At 38.4% G+C, this 19736-nt stretch overlaps 1 protein-coding gene across 3 annotated transcripts in view; it reads left to right on the forward strand.

Moving 5' to 3' along the window:
- The window catches only part of LOC122721144 (epidermal growth factor receptor), a 166062-nt gene that overhangs the window by 116757 nt on the left and 29569 nt on the right, over positions 1 to 19736 (forward strand). For 2 of the 3 annotated variants that reach the window (XM_043948457.1, XM_043948456.1), the window contains exon 2: positions 16174 to 16505. The exons of the other annotated variant lie outside the window; for it this stretch is intronic. In XM_043948457.1, coding sequence (XP_043804392.1) covers positions 16373 to 16505 — 133 coding nt within the window. In that variant the 5' untranslated portion in view covers positions 16174 to 16372. The remainder of the gene's footprint in view (positions 1 to 16173; positions 16506 to 19736) is intronic. 3 annotated transcript variants of the gene reach the window in all.

Below are 19736 nucleotides of genomic sequence, written 5' to 3' on the forward strand. Positions count from 1 at the left end.
TTTTTTTTTTTTTTTTGTTTTCTTTGGAGAGATGAAACGATTCCGTAGGTGTTCTCATTTCTTTTTTTGGAAATGGAGAAATTAATATAGAATAGAGATGATAGATCTTTCTTTGATATTTTCAATTTCGTTACTTTTACATTTACATTTGCGTTTCGATGGTAATAATAATGATTGTTATTAAGTGTATGAGAAATAAAATAAGATAAGATATTTCGTTATATGATAAATGTTTATATTCGTTATATATCGTCGAATACAAAATAATATGAACTCAAAAATACAAGCAAGTACAAAATAAAAAGCGAAAACGTATACTGTATCAAATATCGTATTATGTTTTAAACTTTTTTATCTTTTTTTAGACTAAAATGGCTTCGAGACTAAACGATTTAGAAACTTTGGCGAATGTACGTATTTTGAAATTGAATGATACCGAACTTTAAATTATTTTATTGTTAAATCGATCCTTAAAACGTTGTAACCACGATGAATACAGCATATCTTTTTCTGGTCTCTTCATTTCATTATATGTCATATATTCTTGGTTATATTTATTATTATAATCCCAATTTCTTTGCTTACATGCTGTAGGTGTATACATACTCGATTGCTGCATAAATCCAGCAGGCCCTACGGGGACAGGATTTGATCCCGTGTTACCCCCTCCTCCGTCTGAGGGTTTCTTTAACATATCCATTTTGGACAAATCTTCCTTCCCCTCTTTCGAATTTGCCTTCTTCTCGTTCACGTTGGCAAAGTTGTTGGTCGTCGTATGTTGAATAGTGCCTTCCAACGGAGCGACGCCAGTTTTATTTTCATTCTTTTTCAATGGAATGACGTATTCTTTTATAAGCGAATCATTTTTCTCCGTTTCGGTGCTTGGTTTCGTTTCTGGGACAGGATCAATGGTTCCCATTAATGGGAAAATATCGATCTTCTCCGTTGTTTTATCCTCGACTTTAGGGGAAGATGCGGATATGTTCAATAATTCTATCGACATTTTCTTCTCATCCATTAATTTTAAAATATCCTTTGACTCTTTTTTCTCGCTATTTTCCGACGGCTGGGATGACACTGCTGGGATGGAAGTTGCAGGGAATACGTTCTCCGATTTGTTCGCCAACAATGGCGATTTAACGTTCGTTGCGTCATCGACTTTTTTGAAATTTTCTAATCCGTGATTGGAAAGTGTCCCTTTCAAAGGTGCTGACCCTGTTATTGTTATTTTTTCTGGTTCCATGAATAGATCCGTACGAGGGGTGTCACCGGCTTGTTTTAAATTAGGAAGATTCGCGATGGCATTCTTTTGTGCCTCAACGTTATCATCTCTCTTCATATTAACCAATGATTCTTTTCCCTTATTTTGATTCGCTCCCTCCTCGGCTCCCACCTTTAATTCAGGTTTGTTTATTTCAACTTTAGAATCGTCTAATTTCGTTATTTTCTTTACCGAATGTGTCCTTTCCGCCTCCGCGATTTTCAGCTGCTCCCCTAAATTTGTCGATTCCATCAATGTTGGCTGCTTCTTCGTGGAAAAAATTTTCGTCGGTTCGATGATCTTCTCCGAGGATGACAATTGTTTCGATAACAGGTCGGTTTTGGTACCCGTTGCGTTTGGAACGTTGGACGTCGGCTTCCTCGACGGCACGGTCACTCCGTAATCGATCAACGTGCCGTCCTTCCTCTTCTCGATCGGTTTCATGGACTTCAGGATCTCTTTAATACGCTGGTCTTCGTCGACCAATTTGTCCGCTTGGTCCTTTGCTGTTGTTGTTCCCTCCGTCCCATGGCGGCTTTCTTTCTTCCCATCGTAATCGACTTTGCTTGCGGACGACGATGATTTTGCTGAAACATCAGCAGATTTGTTAGCGCTACTTTTGCCTAATGCGTTCTCCTTTTTGAATACCGTGTTTGAATTGTGTACATTTGCCTTTTCAACGTGGGTATCGTCCCCCACGAGTATTATAGACTTGACGATTTTCGTCTCTGTTTTCTTCTCTTCGTTCAACTTCAATTTATCCACCTCGTGACCAGTTTTCTGATTCTGATCGATCAAATTCGTTTTCGTCTCGGATTTCCTCTCCATCTTGGCCTCCCGCGGTACAACCTGGACGTATTTGAGGATTTTCGGCGAGCACACCGAACACATCGAGCTCGAAGCCTCCGATTCTTTTTTCATCGGTAGAGGCGCTTTCCTGCGATAATTCTTATTCTTGACGCGAAGCTTCGATCTCTTTACTATCCTCCCGCTGTTCTTGGCGTTCCTTTGCGTCGCCTTTGCACCCTCGAGCTTGATCGGCGCGCACCTCTTGCCGCTCTCTTCGAGATAATTGACTATCGGCTCGGTTTCGATGATGGACGGTTTCTTCGTATCGCCCGGATTGTTGATTCTCTTCGAATCGATGGAATCGTGCTTGTCCCTCGATGCAACGTCGCTGCTTATATTCTCCTTTTTCAACGCGTGATCCTCCTCCGTCTGCACCAATGGCAATGTACCTTCCAAAGACACGGCGCTCTTCCTACTCGGGTTATTATCCTTCTTCTTGATGTTCTTGAACGAATCCTCCGAGGACCACCAGGGAATAACACTTGAAGGGATTTTATTTTCTTGCTGTGCTTTGTTGCTCAAATTCTCCTTATTCATCGTAGGGGGGAGTTGCGAAGGGCAATTTTCTTGCGGTACGGATCCTTTCTGAAATATAGCCTCGTTAGGATTTAAATTTAATGGAATATCTCTCACGGTTAAAACATTTTCTTCTTTTGCTACTGAACCATGAATACCGGGCACTGATAATGTTTCGATTTGTTGATGGGTCGGTGGTGGCGTGGTAGCATTTTCGCTCTTATTAACATCGATGATATCTAACGACGTGTCCAATCCTTTTATCGAAGCTTCGTCCTTCCTCGTTTCCTCTTTCATCGTCCCACCTTTCTTAATGTCAATAGTGTCGAAAAGATTCTGCGGTCTAGGGGGTTTGACGGGGGGCGGCAAGGGTGGCGAGGGGTTGACCGGGGAGATCGGGGAGGGGGTATCCTTCTTTATATCCGCGCCTCTGGGCTGTTGGAACCGTGGATCGTTAAATTTCGCGGCTATCTGCAGGTTCAGCACGGGCTTAGATGTCGCAGCGATTGTCCTCGATTGCTCCTTCAACATGGTCGCCCGATCTTTCGACGGGATCCTTATCTCGACCTTGTCCATCGAGCTGAAAACGTCAAGCTTGTCCGCCCTTGCGACGATACTCTTCAATTCCGAGACAGGCTTCCCGTTGATGGAAAATTCGATTTGCTTAACGGGGATCGTGTTCTCGCTGATCGATATTTGCATCGAGCCGAAATCGGTGTTCTGCTGGCTCGCGTTGCCCACCTCCATCTTCCCGGATGTATTCTTCTTCGACAATATCACAACCGAGAGTTGCTCCTTGGCGCTGCTCCCCACAGTTTTTGCCGCCTGCTCGTCCACGTTGATGGACACGACGGACTCGTTCTGCGAAGGCGTCATTCTCAGCTCGATCTGAGGCTCCTTCGTCGTACCTGTTATAACCGATGTAGGGGTTTGGGACGGTGTTTTCGACGCGCTGCCCGTAGTATTCGTCGGGCTTCCCGAGCTCACCGGCCCCCGTTTGATGTAATCCACTATGGGGGTGGAGGAAGGTTTCTCGAATGGAAATCTCGGGGGTTGCTTCGACGAGTTTTTCGACAACACGGTCTTCCACGTGTTGTTGTTCTCGATGATCTCGTTGTGGTGATTCGCCTCGTCCGGATTCATCGCCACCGATTCTTTCTCCTCCGTCGATTTCCTCTCCTCGATGCTCTTCTTGTGCGCGTCCATCACCCTGTCCAACCACTTGGCGCGCTCGTTCACCTGCGTCACCTCTTTCTTCTTCAACTTCTCGTCCATCGACTCCGTCTTTTCCGTGATCCGTTTCAGGTTCTTTATCACGTCGTCCACCTTCGACAACCATTGATCCTGCTCGTCCTTCACCTTCGTCTTTTCGTCCCCTATCGGCGGCAATTCGGGCTTCTCGGTCTTCTTCGCCTCGATCGAAACAGGAATTTCCTCGAGATTCGTGGACACGTTTCGCTTAGGCATCAAATTCCCAGACCAGTTGTAATAATCGTTCCCAATTTTCATCGCGTTACTGTATCTTTCTATCATAGCCGCGTACGAGGAAGATCTTTGAAGCTCGTTACCCATCGAATTCTTGTTGTTGTTGTATTGAGAATAGTGACGAGAATTGCTCGTTTCTTTGATCAATTTAGCATTGCTGTGGTTTGCAGACCCTGTTAAAGCGGAGGAGATCTTCTCTCTCTTGCTCTCGTCCTGTTTCGTTTTCAACTTTAACAAAACTACGGACGCGGTACTGAATGGACTTCTATGGATGATCATTCCCATTGAATTTATATTGTCCCTTTGGAGCCTCGAGTTCGATCCGTAAATAACTTCGTTGTAATTTGCTATCATCTGCGCGTACGATCGAGCTTCTCTCTCGTTCAATTCGTCGATTTCATTTTGAAATTGGGCTTTCACAATTTTTCCGTCCTTCATTAACTGTTTCTCGATGCTTCGCAGGATATTGTTACGTTTGAAGGGTTTCTTTATTCGACACATCGAGTTCTGCCGTTTCTGTATAAATTCCATCGAAAAGATTCTCTCTGATATTTTTTTATATTGCTGTATGGGCATTATTCCGTTCCTTGTACGGTCCAGGTAATGAAAGTTTCTGATGGAATCGGTGATCTTTCTCGATCGGAATTGCAACAAACGACTTCGAGATTTCAAATAACAAATTTCTGAACGTTGCCTTTTGCATATTCCGGCGTCTCGTTCGATAAACAGCGGGACATCTATGAACGTAATAATTTGATGTTAATGCAGAGATATATATATCTATATGATCGAAACGAAGGAGAATAATTTAAAAATTAGATGAGAGAAATGCGTGGAAAATTATTTATTGAAGATTTTGAAAAATGAATATTGTATATCATATTTGGATGTACAAAAAAAAAATTTTAATAAAAATCTTGTAAACGAATCTTCAATAAACGAATTTTTTTTCAAAATTTGTACGATCTTAGGATAATAGTGTAACGGTGTAAAAATTAATGGAATCTTACTGGTTGGAATACGTCTGGTAACGTTAATACCAAACACATATTTCAAACGATTCATTATGTTCATGGAGGGTAATTATCTTTTAAACGTTGTTGTTAATATTTTATATAGTTCAGGTTTTATATAATTTATATAATTTCGATTTTTCAAAAATTCTGGATCTGGTAGGTGAAATTGGAATAATTACTCGCAATTTTGAGAAAAGAATCAAGAGAAAAATTAAAAATGTTGATATGATCTTTCTAGCAGTCACGACATACCATGTTAAAATGTCAAATGGGTTATAATCCTATCAAACAAAGGAATTTACATCTCGATCTTGTTTCTCGAATCACTTCAAGTCAAGTAATTATATATACATTCATATCATTACATCATATTAAAATAATACTATAGAGATATTATTTTTGTAATACGAACATCACCTTTTTTTTTATCCCCAATATAAGAATTTGCGATTCTCAGTTAGGAACAATTTAAATACTTTAGAGGATACAGAGATTAAGCTTATCTATAATATACCGTAATATACTTTTTTCGATGCGAAATCTATTTTTTTTTTTTTAAGTATTTACGAAGACGAGGGATAACACAGTACTGGCAACCCTTTTGTTTGCAACTGAAACACAGTAAATAAGGTTCGAAAAATGGCACTGGCGGCACTTTTAATTCAACCGTTGGGAGTAGATCGCTCGGATAAGAATCTTGAGGATTGGTATTGGAAGTCACGCCGACATCTTCCTCGTGGTACAATGCAACGAATCTCGATGTCTGCTTGCTTTATCTTCACGATCTTCTTTGCCCTTCCATTTTCGTCGTTCCTACGTATTTCGTGATTCAAGTCGTGGAGATCGATTTGAAACAATTGAAACGAATCCGTTAAAATTGATTTTAAAATGATTTTATATGTATATATTGTTATTTTATATTTTTATATATTGTATATTGGTTTTTGAGGATAAAAGGATAAAAAATTGAGGGAAGTAGGTTATGATAGGTCTATGATATTGATCACTTAAAAAAAGAATGATTTTATTGGCGCGAATAAACATATGAATACGTAGAATTTTTTTCTTCATATATTTATCAATATTGTCATTTTGTCACGATAACATGATTAATTTAATATTTCTTAATTCTTTATATTATGCAACTGAGAGAATAGCTAACATTATATATTATTGTACGTAAAATATCAAATTAAATTTTTTTCAAAATGAATAATTTAATATTAAATATTGATATTTTATTGATTAATATAATCATATATTATTATATAAAATTTTATATAATTTTACGTACACAAAATTATTTCATTTCAATCTTTTAATGTAAAGAAATAAAAATATCTCAAATGGATAATTTAATTTTAACTTTTTGCATTAACATTTTATATGTGAATTTTTTTCAAATTTGAAAGAGTTATTGGATTTTCAAAGTTGCAGAATATTTAGAAAATCAAACTGTATATTTTTTCTTGATTCCCATAAAACAATTCGAAAGCAAAACGGGCAAATTACGTTTAACGTGAGCGTTTCAGAACCCTTGTATTATATATAACAGAGCTTGTCTGAAAGTTATCGCAAAGTCAACTGATTCATATGTTGACGTAAAAATCCACCATCGCACGTTACATATTTGCACTTTTCAGCATAAAAATCGCACTAAAAAAAATTCTCGCGAATATTTATCTTAATTCTGACAAGCAAATCACGTAATAAATAATCCATGATAAATCATTCTCTTCTTTTTTCAATTTTTGTAGAATAAATAAGTGACACAGAAATAGAAACTTTTATTAAAATTAGTTAAATATTTCAGACATAGGAGAAAAAGAAGGAATCGATTTCTCAATATAAATTTGTCAATTGATCGATCTTTTACGAAGTTGCCCAGAATTTATTCCTAAGATGAAGATTATAATCCATCAAAAAAAAAAATAAAGTGATTTTTGCAAATCATTTTAAAGAAATTTATTTATTCTTTTTCAATTTAAAATTTTTTTTATGAAACGCTTAATATTATTATCACACATAAATATATATTTACTATAAATTTCATAAAATTATTACTTTCGATAATTCTTGTACTAAAAATCCAAATATATAACGTTCGACGTTTTTTAAGTGTTTATATTTCACATTGATAAGAAAGAAGGTTACAACGACAAATCAATCGTAAATTTTTATCAGTGAAATAGTTCATGTTACATCACTATAACAGTTCGATACGAACGACGCGAAATTCAATTTATGAATTTGAATTTATTCATAGAATTAATTTATTTTACAATAAATTTCTTATGAGAATATTGTTTATAAGATTACAAAAAAAAAAAAAAAAAAGAAAAAAATTCTTAACGATCTCCAATCATGAAATTTCAATAATTTAATCGCAACCTAATAATTAGTCATGATAAATTTTTTTCAGGAAAGCAATTTATATATATCTTATATGCGACGAAATAATAATGATTACTATCATTACGTTACTTTATCGCGTGCTGTTTCACAAGTCGAGCAATCATTCGAACTCCAAGTTCTTCGCTACAGGTGGTCGGAACGTTTGCTCATTTGACTAATTACCGGTCCTTAGTCTGAGATGTTCCTTCGCCATTCTTCACAGATCATTTTGAATAGCCTTCACGTTGTGGTATTTATATAACTTATTACCACGCATGCCATCTTTTTCTTATATTGGATAATAATTAAACAGAATTAAACGTATCCATATTTGGTAGAATATAATATATTAGATTAAATTGATAATTTAGAAATGGATAATATATTTATAATGTATAATATATAATCTCATTTCAGATAGGAAGAAGTAAAACTACGAAAAAAAAATGCAACTCTATGAATATTAAATTCGCAATTTTCAATTTCTTAAGTAATTTAAAAAAAAATAATGCATTGACGATAAAAACAATTAATTAATTAAATCAACCTCTTTAGGAAGATTAGAGATTTATTAAAATCAAGAAAAAATAATTTACTAATATTCTGAAGAAGAACAGAGACAAAAATATATATTTCACGAATGTTCATTCGCAATAATAAGAAAGCATATTAATTTAAAAATAAAAATCAAAGCAACTGATACACATTCGTGCAAAGAAAATTATTGATAATATTCCTGAAATCAAAGATTCGTCGATTACAAACTCGGTTGTCGATCACTCGCTGTTTCCCTCCAACCGGGAAGAGAATTCAAACGTTCGATCCGTGATTTTCGAGAAAATTCGAAAGTCTTGCTTCGTGATTGACCGGTTCTCGCGAAGATTCGCGATGGAAGATACGTGCAACACGAAGGGCCACGGCATCGTGAACGGTCGAAGTCACGATCTGGGGCTGCACGAGGTGCAGAGGTCGAGGCGCAAGGAGGAGAACTCACTTCGTGCCTTGAAATTCCATCGCGATGCAGAGGCAGGCAACCAGGTCTCTCCCTAAGAGGAACGAGGCTGTAATCGTGATCCACCAGAGAATTTTCAATCCTTCCTTCTCTTCCCTTTCTTAGCTTTCCTCCTGGCTCTTCATTCCCGTGCCATCTCGATTCGTAGAAAATCGTCACGAAGTCACGATCCAATTCACTGGAACAGGACAATTCCGACAAATAAGTTTGCAAATTTTTAACAAATGGTTTCAAAGCTTTTCATGGCATGACATTACGATTGTAGGTTATTATTATCTCGGATGGAAACTGGCCGAAGCTCGTTGAATATTAAAATATGCTTGAAAGGCAGAGTGTCTTCGTGATTCTTTAATCGTTTGTAATCGAAAATTGTCAAATTGTATTGAATTAGTTCAATTTCGAGTCACGTTTTTATCATTTTGTTATTCGGAATTCATATTTGATTTCATATAGAATACGATAATTTAAAAGAAAAATTTCTTTGCAATTTTTAAGATTGTTCATCACGAATTATATTCAAAAAAATTACTTTAATGCTGTCTAGATAAAGAAACTGAACGTTTCATTAAAATAGACGAAAATTATTCCCCCTAAAAACTTTCTTAAAATTATTATATAACAACAAGTTACAATATCAATTTTTAATTACAAATATTTAAAATAAATAATATCTTCAATTTTTTCTCTTCAAGGATTTCTCTTCAATTTTCAAAGACAACTCTTTACAACTTTTCAATCCACATTTCCACGCTATTATCGGAGCAAAAACTTCCCAATCCGTAAATAGCCGACAGCATTATAAATCTCGGCTATCTCGAGTTAGCATAAATTGCATAACGCGCAATTGCTCGGCGGTGGTGGTGGTGGTGCACGGATTTGCATCGAAAAGCTTTGGTGGGCCGTCGGGCCCGCGATGGATCGCGATACAAGGGGGAGGGTCGTGAGTCCGGTCGGGGTTCGCCTTTATGGCGTTTGATCATGCAATCCCTCGCTACGAGGGCCATAGAAGATAAAATGTTGAGCCATATACGGCCCAGTGGGAAAGTGAGCCGGAGCTGGGACCCGGCGGTTCCCTCTCAGTTGGTTAAGCAGAGACCGTTTTTGCCGGGACAACAGAGGCCGACCGCGGCAACTGTGCCCCGTGTTCTAAATCAAAGCTCGTTTCGCGGCCAGATACCACGAAAGACGTGTACACCGAGGAGAAAGAGAAAGAGAACGAGGGAGGGAGGGGGGAGGGTTGTGCGCCGATCCGGGACCCATCCATGGGGGAGGTGGACGGTTGCTTGGAAGGTATCTCGTATTGGGCATCGTCGAGATACCTTAACCACGTTGGTCGAAAGAATCGGAATCGCGCTCACGTCCATCTATACCGTTACTCCGCTACTTTTATTCCTTCTCTTTTTCTTTCTTCAACCCAGAGGACCTCCCTCCACTTCTTCCACCTCTTTTTCCCCGATCCGGCTCACTTTATTCTTCTTCATCATCCTCGCCGCCCGTCTGTTATTCGCGTCTCCTTAATTTTTTCCGATCGTTTCTTCTGGGCCGCGTGCTCCCTCTTCTTCGGTCAATTATCGCTCCGTCTCGGGACTTGATTGACGATCGATTCGACTACCTTCGACCGGCGCAATCCATTTCGTTGCACACCTGGGTGGGGTCCTCCACGGTGTCGCGTTTCGACGGTGCCGCCTCGTTCCCCTCGTCGTGTCTTCTGAACCCGCCACAACTTGGGGGGATCCTACGGGGTGATTAAATTTTTCAACGATTCGTTTACCTCGCGTTCGTGTGATCTAAAGAAAAATCTCTTCCATATTGACATTCCATATAGCGTGTTAGCCGCTGTCCATTCGAGAAAATGACAGATTTATATTATAAACCAACGATATCATTATAAATACGAAGGGGTACAGAAGCTAACCCAATATTCTTCTGCTCCTCCAAAGAGGACCAACTTATATACTTGCTGCATTTATTGAAGAAAAGAGTAGTTGTACCGTTAACTCTGGCTTTGCGGAGAGATTCTAACGCGGGTAGAGGCTGCCGCCATATTTCATCTGGCAGTTTTCTACCTTTTCTCTTTGTTTTCTTCGTGCGAGGAGGGAGCTAGCTCTCCCGGCAACGCGCGATCCCTCGTTACGATAAATCACGCACGCGATACGCTCACGAAGAAATATTACACGCGGGTAAATAACGTTAATTTATGTTAATCGCTTGGCCGTACTTTACGCTCGTTTATTGCCACGGCTGGCGCCGCGGTCCCTGTCCGCTCGACGTTTCGACAAACGTCACGGTACATACACCCTTGGTATTCCACGCTTTTGCCCCATTAAAGGCGACATAGAAACAATACGATTAGTTTTTTCTTTTTTTTAATCGTGTAAACAGAAGATCTTAAAGTCACTATTATATCAAATCGAGTCAATGATTAATTTTTCACAATGTAACGATTCATCGTTTGATTCATCGTTTCGCTCTTACGTTGGTTGTTCAAAAATGAATTGGTATATCTTGGTCTAGAAAATAGTTGTACTGAAAACAGATATCTTAAACTTTTTCTTCTTTCTATTGGATTTTTAATCCGAAAATACATTCTAGTAGATTTTTAATCCGAAAATACATATTAAAAAACAAACGTAAAAAAAAGTAAAAGTTATTTCGCGGAACAATTGGTATTTCAAATATACGATTCCTTCTACGATCATTCAAATATCATCATTTCGCTCGATGTCGCGATTTCCTCGTCGATCTTGCGTTTCTCGAGTGGCCGTTGCTCGCCATGCCCAGCCCCCATGCCCATTGTCATACAGACGTTACACCACTCTCTTCGACAATACGTCGAAAAAGAGAAATAGAAAGAAAGAAAGAAAGAAAGAGAGGCAGAGAGGAGGGGGAGAGAAAGCGAGTGTCGAAGCGTTCACCCGCATACAAATTGATCCTTTTTGCCGGTGCAGCGTCGCGTCTGGGGCGGCAGCTAGCGTGTCCAGCGTGGCCAGCCACCGAAAAACCGGCCTGGACACGGGTACACAAGGGGGTTTGTCGCGTTTTGTGGAAACAATCAGCAGGTTGTCGCGAGACAAGGATATGAATGCATAAGCAGCGCAGTTAACACGGTTGCTCGCCGTGTTCCCCGGCCCTTTTTTTGCCACGATTCCTCCCCTCAAAAGACGCCGCTTTTATGCTGCTCTCGGCCCGGCTGCTCTCTACCTCTCGCGACCGAGGGAAGAAAGGCCGAGGGTCCAGGCTTTAGATAAAGGAGGACGACCGAGGAGCAGCCTCGAGGAGAAACATAGGTGGACGACTCGCGTCGATAAATACAACCGACGTTGGCCGTATGCCGGGCCCTGCCTTCGACTCTTCCTCCCCTTTCCTTTCTTTCTTTCTTTTTTCTTTTTTTTCTCTCCCCTCCGTCGTCATTTTGCCAACTCAGCTCCGGCATCCGCGGCACTCGGTAATTCCACTGAACTTCTCCGGGGGATTCTTCTTTCTCCTCCCGCTATTTGGAGAAAATTTCCAACTTTTCTTTTTTTTCTTATTCGTGGAATAAGAAACGCTTCCTTCTATCGGCAGGGGAGCGCGTTATCGCCGCCTACGTGTCTTATCGGCGTTTATTATCGAATGGTGCGTCCAACTTGCATCCATTCGTCAATAACATTTGTCTGGGATCGGGATGGGGATATTTGCCGTGCGAAGGAAGCTTAGAATATCGGGATGATGGAGTAGATAGGTAGTATTTCGAATATTGCGATTTGAAGATTTTTAACAGTTTAAACAGTTTGGGGAATTCTGTACGATAGATAGGAACGGTTTATTTGCCTTGTGATATCTCTACTTTGGCGAATCACACCCCAGCTTGCCATCTTGATGGATCGTGACATTCATATCAATTTGTAATTTATCAATTATGGGTTTATTTAAAATTTTTTAAGCAGAATAACTATCATATATTTGTTATAATACATTCTTTTATCTGTAAAAAATATCAAGAGAAATAGCCTGGTTACAAAATTACTGGATAAATTAAATGATAACATATCAATACTCCATTGAGTGTATTTAGAGGTGCTCGTAATCTCTGTTGAACAAAAAAAAAAAAAAATATCAAGAGCGTGTTTTTTTACTTTCGAGAGCCTCGTTAAACGAGCAATTTCTCGTGGAGAGAACAGTAAACGCTAAAATTCGGGACGCGTATATCAAAGCCTTTTCTCTTTCGAGTAATTACAAGAGAAAGGCTCACTGTATCGCGATAAACGGCCACGTGCATTTCCATTTGCGATATGCACCCGCGAATCGAGAGGCTAAGCTAAGGAGACACACCCCGGTTGATTAGTCACCGTGGAAAGGATCGACGTGTCAATTCAGTCGATGTAACAGTGACAAATGCATTTTGCTCGAGTTGGACGGAGAAAAAGGAGGAGAAATTTTTATCGATTCTTTCGATGTCGATCTATGATAACGGCGATCGAACATGTCGAACCGTTGCACCGTTCATTTTTATTTCTCTTGACTTGAGACCTGAGCCGAGACACTTTGTAGGAGATAACGTATATTTGGAGAGTGGAAATACAGAATCGAAGTCTCTTTGTGTTTGTACTTTGCGTGAAGATAATTTTAAATAAATTGAGATTTAGTACTTCAATTTTTTTTATTCTATATGATTTAATATTAGATGTTATTGATATGAATATGGAAAAAGGGATGAGACGTGAAAATTTGGAAAGTAAAGTTACAACAAAATTAAGTAAATAATTAAAAATATGATCACAAACTGTTGGATGTATGAAAATATTGTATGATGATACAAACAAGCAATTCGATCTAACAAGTCGATAACAATCGATAAGAGCAAACTGATTGGATAAATAAGTTATCAAAAATCAAGAATATAATCATATATATCGAGTATACAACAAACAAACCAGAAATGTAAAGAAATAAATTCGTATAGTTTAATAAACTCCATTATCATCGTTACATAAATCATTTTCTTATGAAATTATTATAAATAAGTATATGGAAGGAATTAAAAATGTATAAATTTTAATGCAACATAAAAATTGACTAAGCGACGATTTTAAAAAACGTATTTCCCATTTAGTTAAAGATTAAATGCCCGTATACGGAAACTTCTCGTGTGAAACCTTTGAACTCAATTGCGAGCCAAGCATGAATCTTCGGGATCACAAATCTTGGAGAGGCATAATTGCTCAAACTTTCTCTTCCTTCTTCGAACTTTGGCAAAGAACGCATCGTTACGAACTCGCTTTATCCTCAATCTCGTTCACCGACGAGTTTCCAGATCTCCTTACTTAACGAGACAACTCGGAGGTTGCACCAAAGTGTAACCCTTTCAACCAGACCAATAAGAACACCACGGATTTCTGCTTAAGTTTTTTGTATGGCTCTAAACGAAGGAGACTTCTTAAAAAGAGGGGCCTATCCAATAAGCCTTCTGCTCGCATTCAATGCGAAAAGTTTTCTCAGGGAGGAGCAAACAATGGAACGTGGCGTTGTGTATAATGGTAGGAAAGCAGTCGAAGTTCAACGAGCGATCAATCAAAATGCTCTCGAACTCATTTACAATCGTGGGGACAAAACGTGCAATTAGTCGGTAATAACTGTGTCCGTCTATTAACGGAGCAGAGTTATTCTGTCAACCAGCGGACAAAACCGGTTCGTTCCACGTAATTTGTTCGCGCGATTTTTACCAAAATGGACACGTATTAACAATTCGAACGGTATCGCCGTGAATGGGCGAAATATTCTTCTCAAAGAATAATTTAGATATCCATAAAGATCCTGTTATATTATTAATTCAATGGACGGTGTACAGGGAGTCCTTAATCCTTTCTCCGCGTGGCGGAGTATTGTTACGATTATTTCGTAATGGCTGCCCTGAAGTTGTTACAAAGAGGGAGCTATTGAGGTTCGATGAGTTTATCGAACACAACGAACCTGTTTCGATGAAATAGGCTAGGAAAGAAGAGATTGAAAATGTATGTATGTTTCACAAAGATGAAATTGGCATAAGTCTTTAACCGTGATCTTGAGAGATAGGTGATCGCAGATGTTTGATCGATACGATCCGCTTTCACGAGCCTTAGGCTAAGATTTCTACGTATATACGTATAGAATAGGATGCATTCTGTAGTTGTAGTTACGAGCAATTTATAATATCCATTCTTTATGATTAGAATTTTATCGAATAATAAAAATATCGAAAAGATATTTCGTTAAAAGTGTTATATGGATATGATTGCAATATACTTTTACATATTTCATTTTTACGATTATATCTTATTATTCTTGCTTTGACGAGGGGAGAAAGAATTAATAAGATTCTTAATCACAAGATGATAGATTTTAAACTTTCTCTGAAACTTAAAAATTTTAAATTGATCATCCAGATTATTCAGTCTTAAAATTAATTTAACCTCTTTTTAATTTCTCCTTCGTTACACTCGCCAATGAATCTAGATCGCGTGTCACGATCTCCGATCAACAGGATCTCCCTGATGAATATTAAATACATCACACCAGATTTTTTTCGAACTTAACTTCGTTACCAACTCGTGTTTCGAGCTTCGAAGGCGTCCCACGTCTTTTCTCACCGGCAGACAGCCTGGTACCACGATCGACAGTTCGCCAGAGGGGGAGACAAAGGGGGCGGGGAGTTAGAAAGGGGAGAAGCTCGCTGCAAGAAACGAAGAGCGAGGCAATAAGCACGAGGAATGCTCGACAATCACGATCGACACGCTCGTCCGAGGATGAACCGTAATTAATAGGCGAGCGACAGAAAGGGGTGAGAGTAGGCAAGGAGCGAGAGGGATGGGGGGGTAATCAGGCTGCTGGTTGGAACTCGACGAAACCCTAGTCGACGTCATTTGTTTAAGTTGATCGTTGGTCGTCGCGGCCGAATAAGGCAACCCGTGTTCGCCACTCCGCGGGGAGTGCGAAAGAACAAAGAAGGAGCCGTGAGAGGGTCCCCGGGATGAGATCGTGTCATGGCCGGTAGGAAGATGAAGGAAGAGGGAAATAGTGGTAGGGAAGGGGGCGAGGGAAGAGCAGACACCTGCTGTTCGCCGCATTGTCTCTCTTCTCCTTCCTCTTCTTTATTCTTCTTCTTCCTACTCGTCTCATTCTTGTTTTCTTTTCTCTCGCGTTGCTCTCTTTCCCCCCTCGATCTGTTTCAAACAATCCGCGAGATCCCTTTGGCCGAGGAAGAAGGTGAACCCTTTGGCCGAGGCGACGACAAAACAATTGGTAGCGTAAAAGGCGAATTGACGGTTTTCTTTTTTTCCTTTTCTTTCTTTTTTTTTTATTTCTTTTTCGGTATGCTCTATTTCCAAATCGAGGAACGCTGCCCCATTATGGGAATCGATCTTGGGAAGCTTAACACCGTGCGAGAAAATCGCGATGCACGAATATGCGGCAACGGTTTCATTTAATCGAGAGAACCACGTTGTAGATAATAATGTACAACTCAAAATATCTGTGACAAAAATAATACATAATATAATAGTCTTGGAATTAAATCCTTTTTTGATTAATGTATCGACGTGTTAAAAACTTGTAGCAAATAAATATTTAAGATGTATTTAAGGATGTAATTAAGTAATTCTAATGATATATTATTTAAATTATAGACGTGAAACGATGCTGTGAGACGAGCCATGCAAGTAAGGCGGTGAAGAGACAGCGATGGCAGCAGCGGAAACGCTACCTCGAGGCTCTTCCGATCTTCTCGTTGCTCGTTACTATCGAAGAGAGGACGAAGAAGTGGGAATCATTGTCGAGATCACCTTGGCAAGGTCCATGGGTTCGTAGAGGGCATGAGAGCTCATCATGTTCGAACACCGACACAGGCCGCGAACGCTGTCGACCTGCAACCTCCTCGGCGTGACATTTCTTCTATTGATCGTCGCCGGTAGCTACGATGTGTCAGCGGATCTCAACTCCGAATTTGTCAAAGGAAAAAGTGAGTCTCATCTCTTTCAGAATTGTTGTTTCCTTAAATAGCTGCTCGCAGATTTATATATTAAAAAAAATCATTATATATCGTTTCGTGTATATTCTCAAGCGTATATACACTTGGTTGACGTTAAAAAAATATAAGAAGGCAATTTATGTGAATACATAATGGTTAATTACGAGTTATTTTTAATATTAGAAAATAGATACAATAATATTGGACGAAGAATTTTTGAAAGGAGGATTGTATTAAAATATATGTATACATAATGCAAAGGAGGGGGTATAATTTAGAAATAATTTATACAAAGTGTTTTTTCCATTCGACTCATTTACATAATTTAGAATCAGTAATGAGAAACATTCTCTATATTCGTAATTAATTAGTTTGTCTAACTTTCCTTAGAATTCCTTTATTGATTTTCGAATAAATTTTGAAACGCTATTAAAAGAAAAAACCGAATATCCAATTTTATTTGAATATTGTATTACCAATCTTTACAAATATAGTTGTATATTACGTTATCGTATGTATAAATATAATATCGATGATAAAATTATCGTAAATATTATCCTGGGAACATCGATCGTATCGAAATAAAATGAAGACGCGTGTACACGATGCCTTTTCGAATTGAATCCTGGCGTGTAACTCTTCCTGGTCGCGTGTACATCACCGGGGCCGGCTAGAAAAGTAGAAAGTAAAGTTACGCCAGGTTTACAGCCGCGTGGGTGGCTGCTCGGCCGGTCGAAGGGCCCCTTTTACTCGAAGTACCTGGAAAGTACCGTTCTTCCCACTCGACCAGGAGAAAACTCTTTAAATCCCGCCGTTCTAGCATGGCCTCCACTAGGAAATATTTATACCGCTTTTGGGGACGTGTAGGTGCACCGGCGCGTGTAACAAGAGATTCCTCTTGATTCCTCCCCCTCGATTCCTCGAGGTGTCGATGCTTGACCCACATGCGACCCAAGTCTTGACAAGATATTTTTTTCCCCTTTAATTTTATTGCGCCCCTCTAGTTATTGACTGCACACTTTTCTGGACCACACGTGTGATCCTCTTCGCGTGATATACGACCGAATTTACGAACGACAACTAAGTTTCGACGTTGAGGATGCTTTGTAACGTTGAGGAACGTCGTTTGTGAAATGATTGTTGGATTTAACGGAAGAAGAAAGATCTTAGTACGATAAAGATAAATTTACACGGTTATATATTTTATAACAGTCGGTTATTTAAATTTTTTTGTTTTTCTCACTATTAAAAACAGATAAGCTTTTTTAAAAATATTTTTTAATATTAATGAGATATAAATCTGATTACACGTATATTATTATTTATTCGTAATATAGTTGATTATCTGTTTGTAATATAAATTATAAATTAATGACTTTTATGTCATAGAGAAAAAATTTAAATGTAAACATATTTCAAAGGAGTTAGAAATTGAAGACAATCAAAGACAAAAATTATAACAATCATAACAACACATACTTGTCTAATTCTTATTATAAACATGATTAGTGACTATATTTTTTCAATAATATAATATCCATACAAATTGTGTGTAATAATGAACAATGAATCATTGAACTATTAAAAAAAAAAAAGAAAAAAAGATTTAATAAGAATCTTTCTCTTCTTCTTCATAAAAGAACAAAACGAGGATCTTCTTTATTATGAAATGTTATAAAGAAGATTAATTATAGAAATTTACATTCTTCTTATAATAGAATATGTAAACATAATTTCTTCTTCAAAATAGCATTAGCAACTTAATCATCTGTAGCAACACAGATTAATAGAATTATAATATGCTTTCTCCGTTTAACATCATAATTAGTTAAGCACGGTGAAAAAGCAATAAATACTGATTTCCATTGGACCTATCGAATGCTCGAATTGAATAAAAAAAAAAAAAAAAAAAAAAAATCGGTGCTCGGCCCAGAACGTAAAGACGCAACTCTTTACAAAGATAACCACCCAAGATCCCTCGGTGTGCCGCAATTTTGAGAGATATCACCTAAAGTGGTCTCCATAAAGGTTTCCATTAACATGATAAGGCCAGGTTGATACGCTCGGTGACCATTAGGGGACGATAACTTACGTGGTGTCGCTAGTGTGCAGCCTCCCCTCGATTTTCTTTAATCATTTTTTATTTCGGCCGAGAAGATACGTTCGACATGTTATTGCCGTACGATATTCGAACGACTCGGGGCATTTTTCGTCAGATTATATTCCGTGCAGAGTTAATCGTTCCACTTTATCGTTGCAAGCTTTTAGCGCGAATCACAACCGAGAATAAAGTGTCAATTAACATGGCGGACTCACCGTTCATCTTCTGATGACTGTGGGAACAGAGTTTCTAGCAAATTGAAATGTTCACAGCGATTGACGTGGATGAGTTATCATATAATGTGTCAAATATATTTGGAATTATAAACTGCTGATTATTTAATTGAAGTTTCGTGTTGCTTATTCACATTCAGGATTTCAAAGATTTCTTTTTTATGTTTATAGCGTTTTGATTACCAAATATTTTAATTTGTAATTCCAGGTATTATTTATTTTATTTCTCGTATCCCGTTATCTGTTTACTCTAATCGCAATATATAACAATACTTTATCTACCAATGGAAACAATAAGTTACAGAATAACACTGAGATATTTATAATCCTCGATATGAGAAAATGAAATAGGATATAAATTATTCGTGAACTTATCTTATAACGATAGTTACCACGATATCATTTCGTATATATATGCAATAATAAGTAGATCTTATTCGCATTTAAGAGTTAAATAATATATCGAATACGCGATTTCATTTCGTTACCCCATATTTATATTTAGCCTAGTGAATCCGTTATAACTTGTAATACAAACAACGGACGAAATCTTACTCCAAACCATCCGCTCTTTTTCCTCTCCCCCCATGAATGCAATTTTGGAAGTTAACGAAGACATCGTTTTGGACATCGTTCGATAAAAAGCAGTCACGGTCACGCTGATCGGAATCTTTTTGCGAACAGCGCCGATTTCGTGCGCTTTCGGTCACGTTCGCTTTTACATTAACGAAATTCGTGGCCTTTTTTATAAATGGCGGCCCATCTTTGATCGGCGAGCATTAATTCTATCAGCTCGAGCCACACGACTTTCCCTTTAAGTAGTCGCCTTCGTACGTATCTCCGATCTTCCGGATTACCCGCTTGAAATCGCGTATCGTTTTTGGAAGA

The sequence above is a fragment of the Apis laboriosa genome, unplaced genomic scaffold, assembly GCF_014066325.1.
Source record: "Apis laboriosa isolate Shangri-la unplaced genomic scaffold, ASM1406632v1 scaffold14452_cov158, whole genome shotgun sequence".
Taxonomy (NCBI): Eukaryota; Metazoa; Arthropoda; class Insecta; order Hymenoptera; family Apidae; genus Apis; species Apis laboriosa.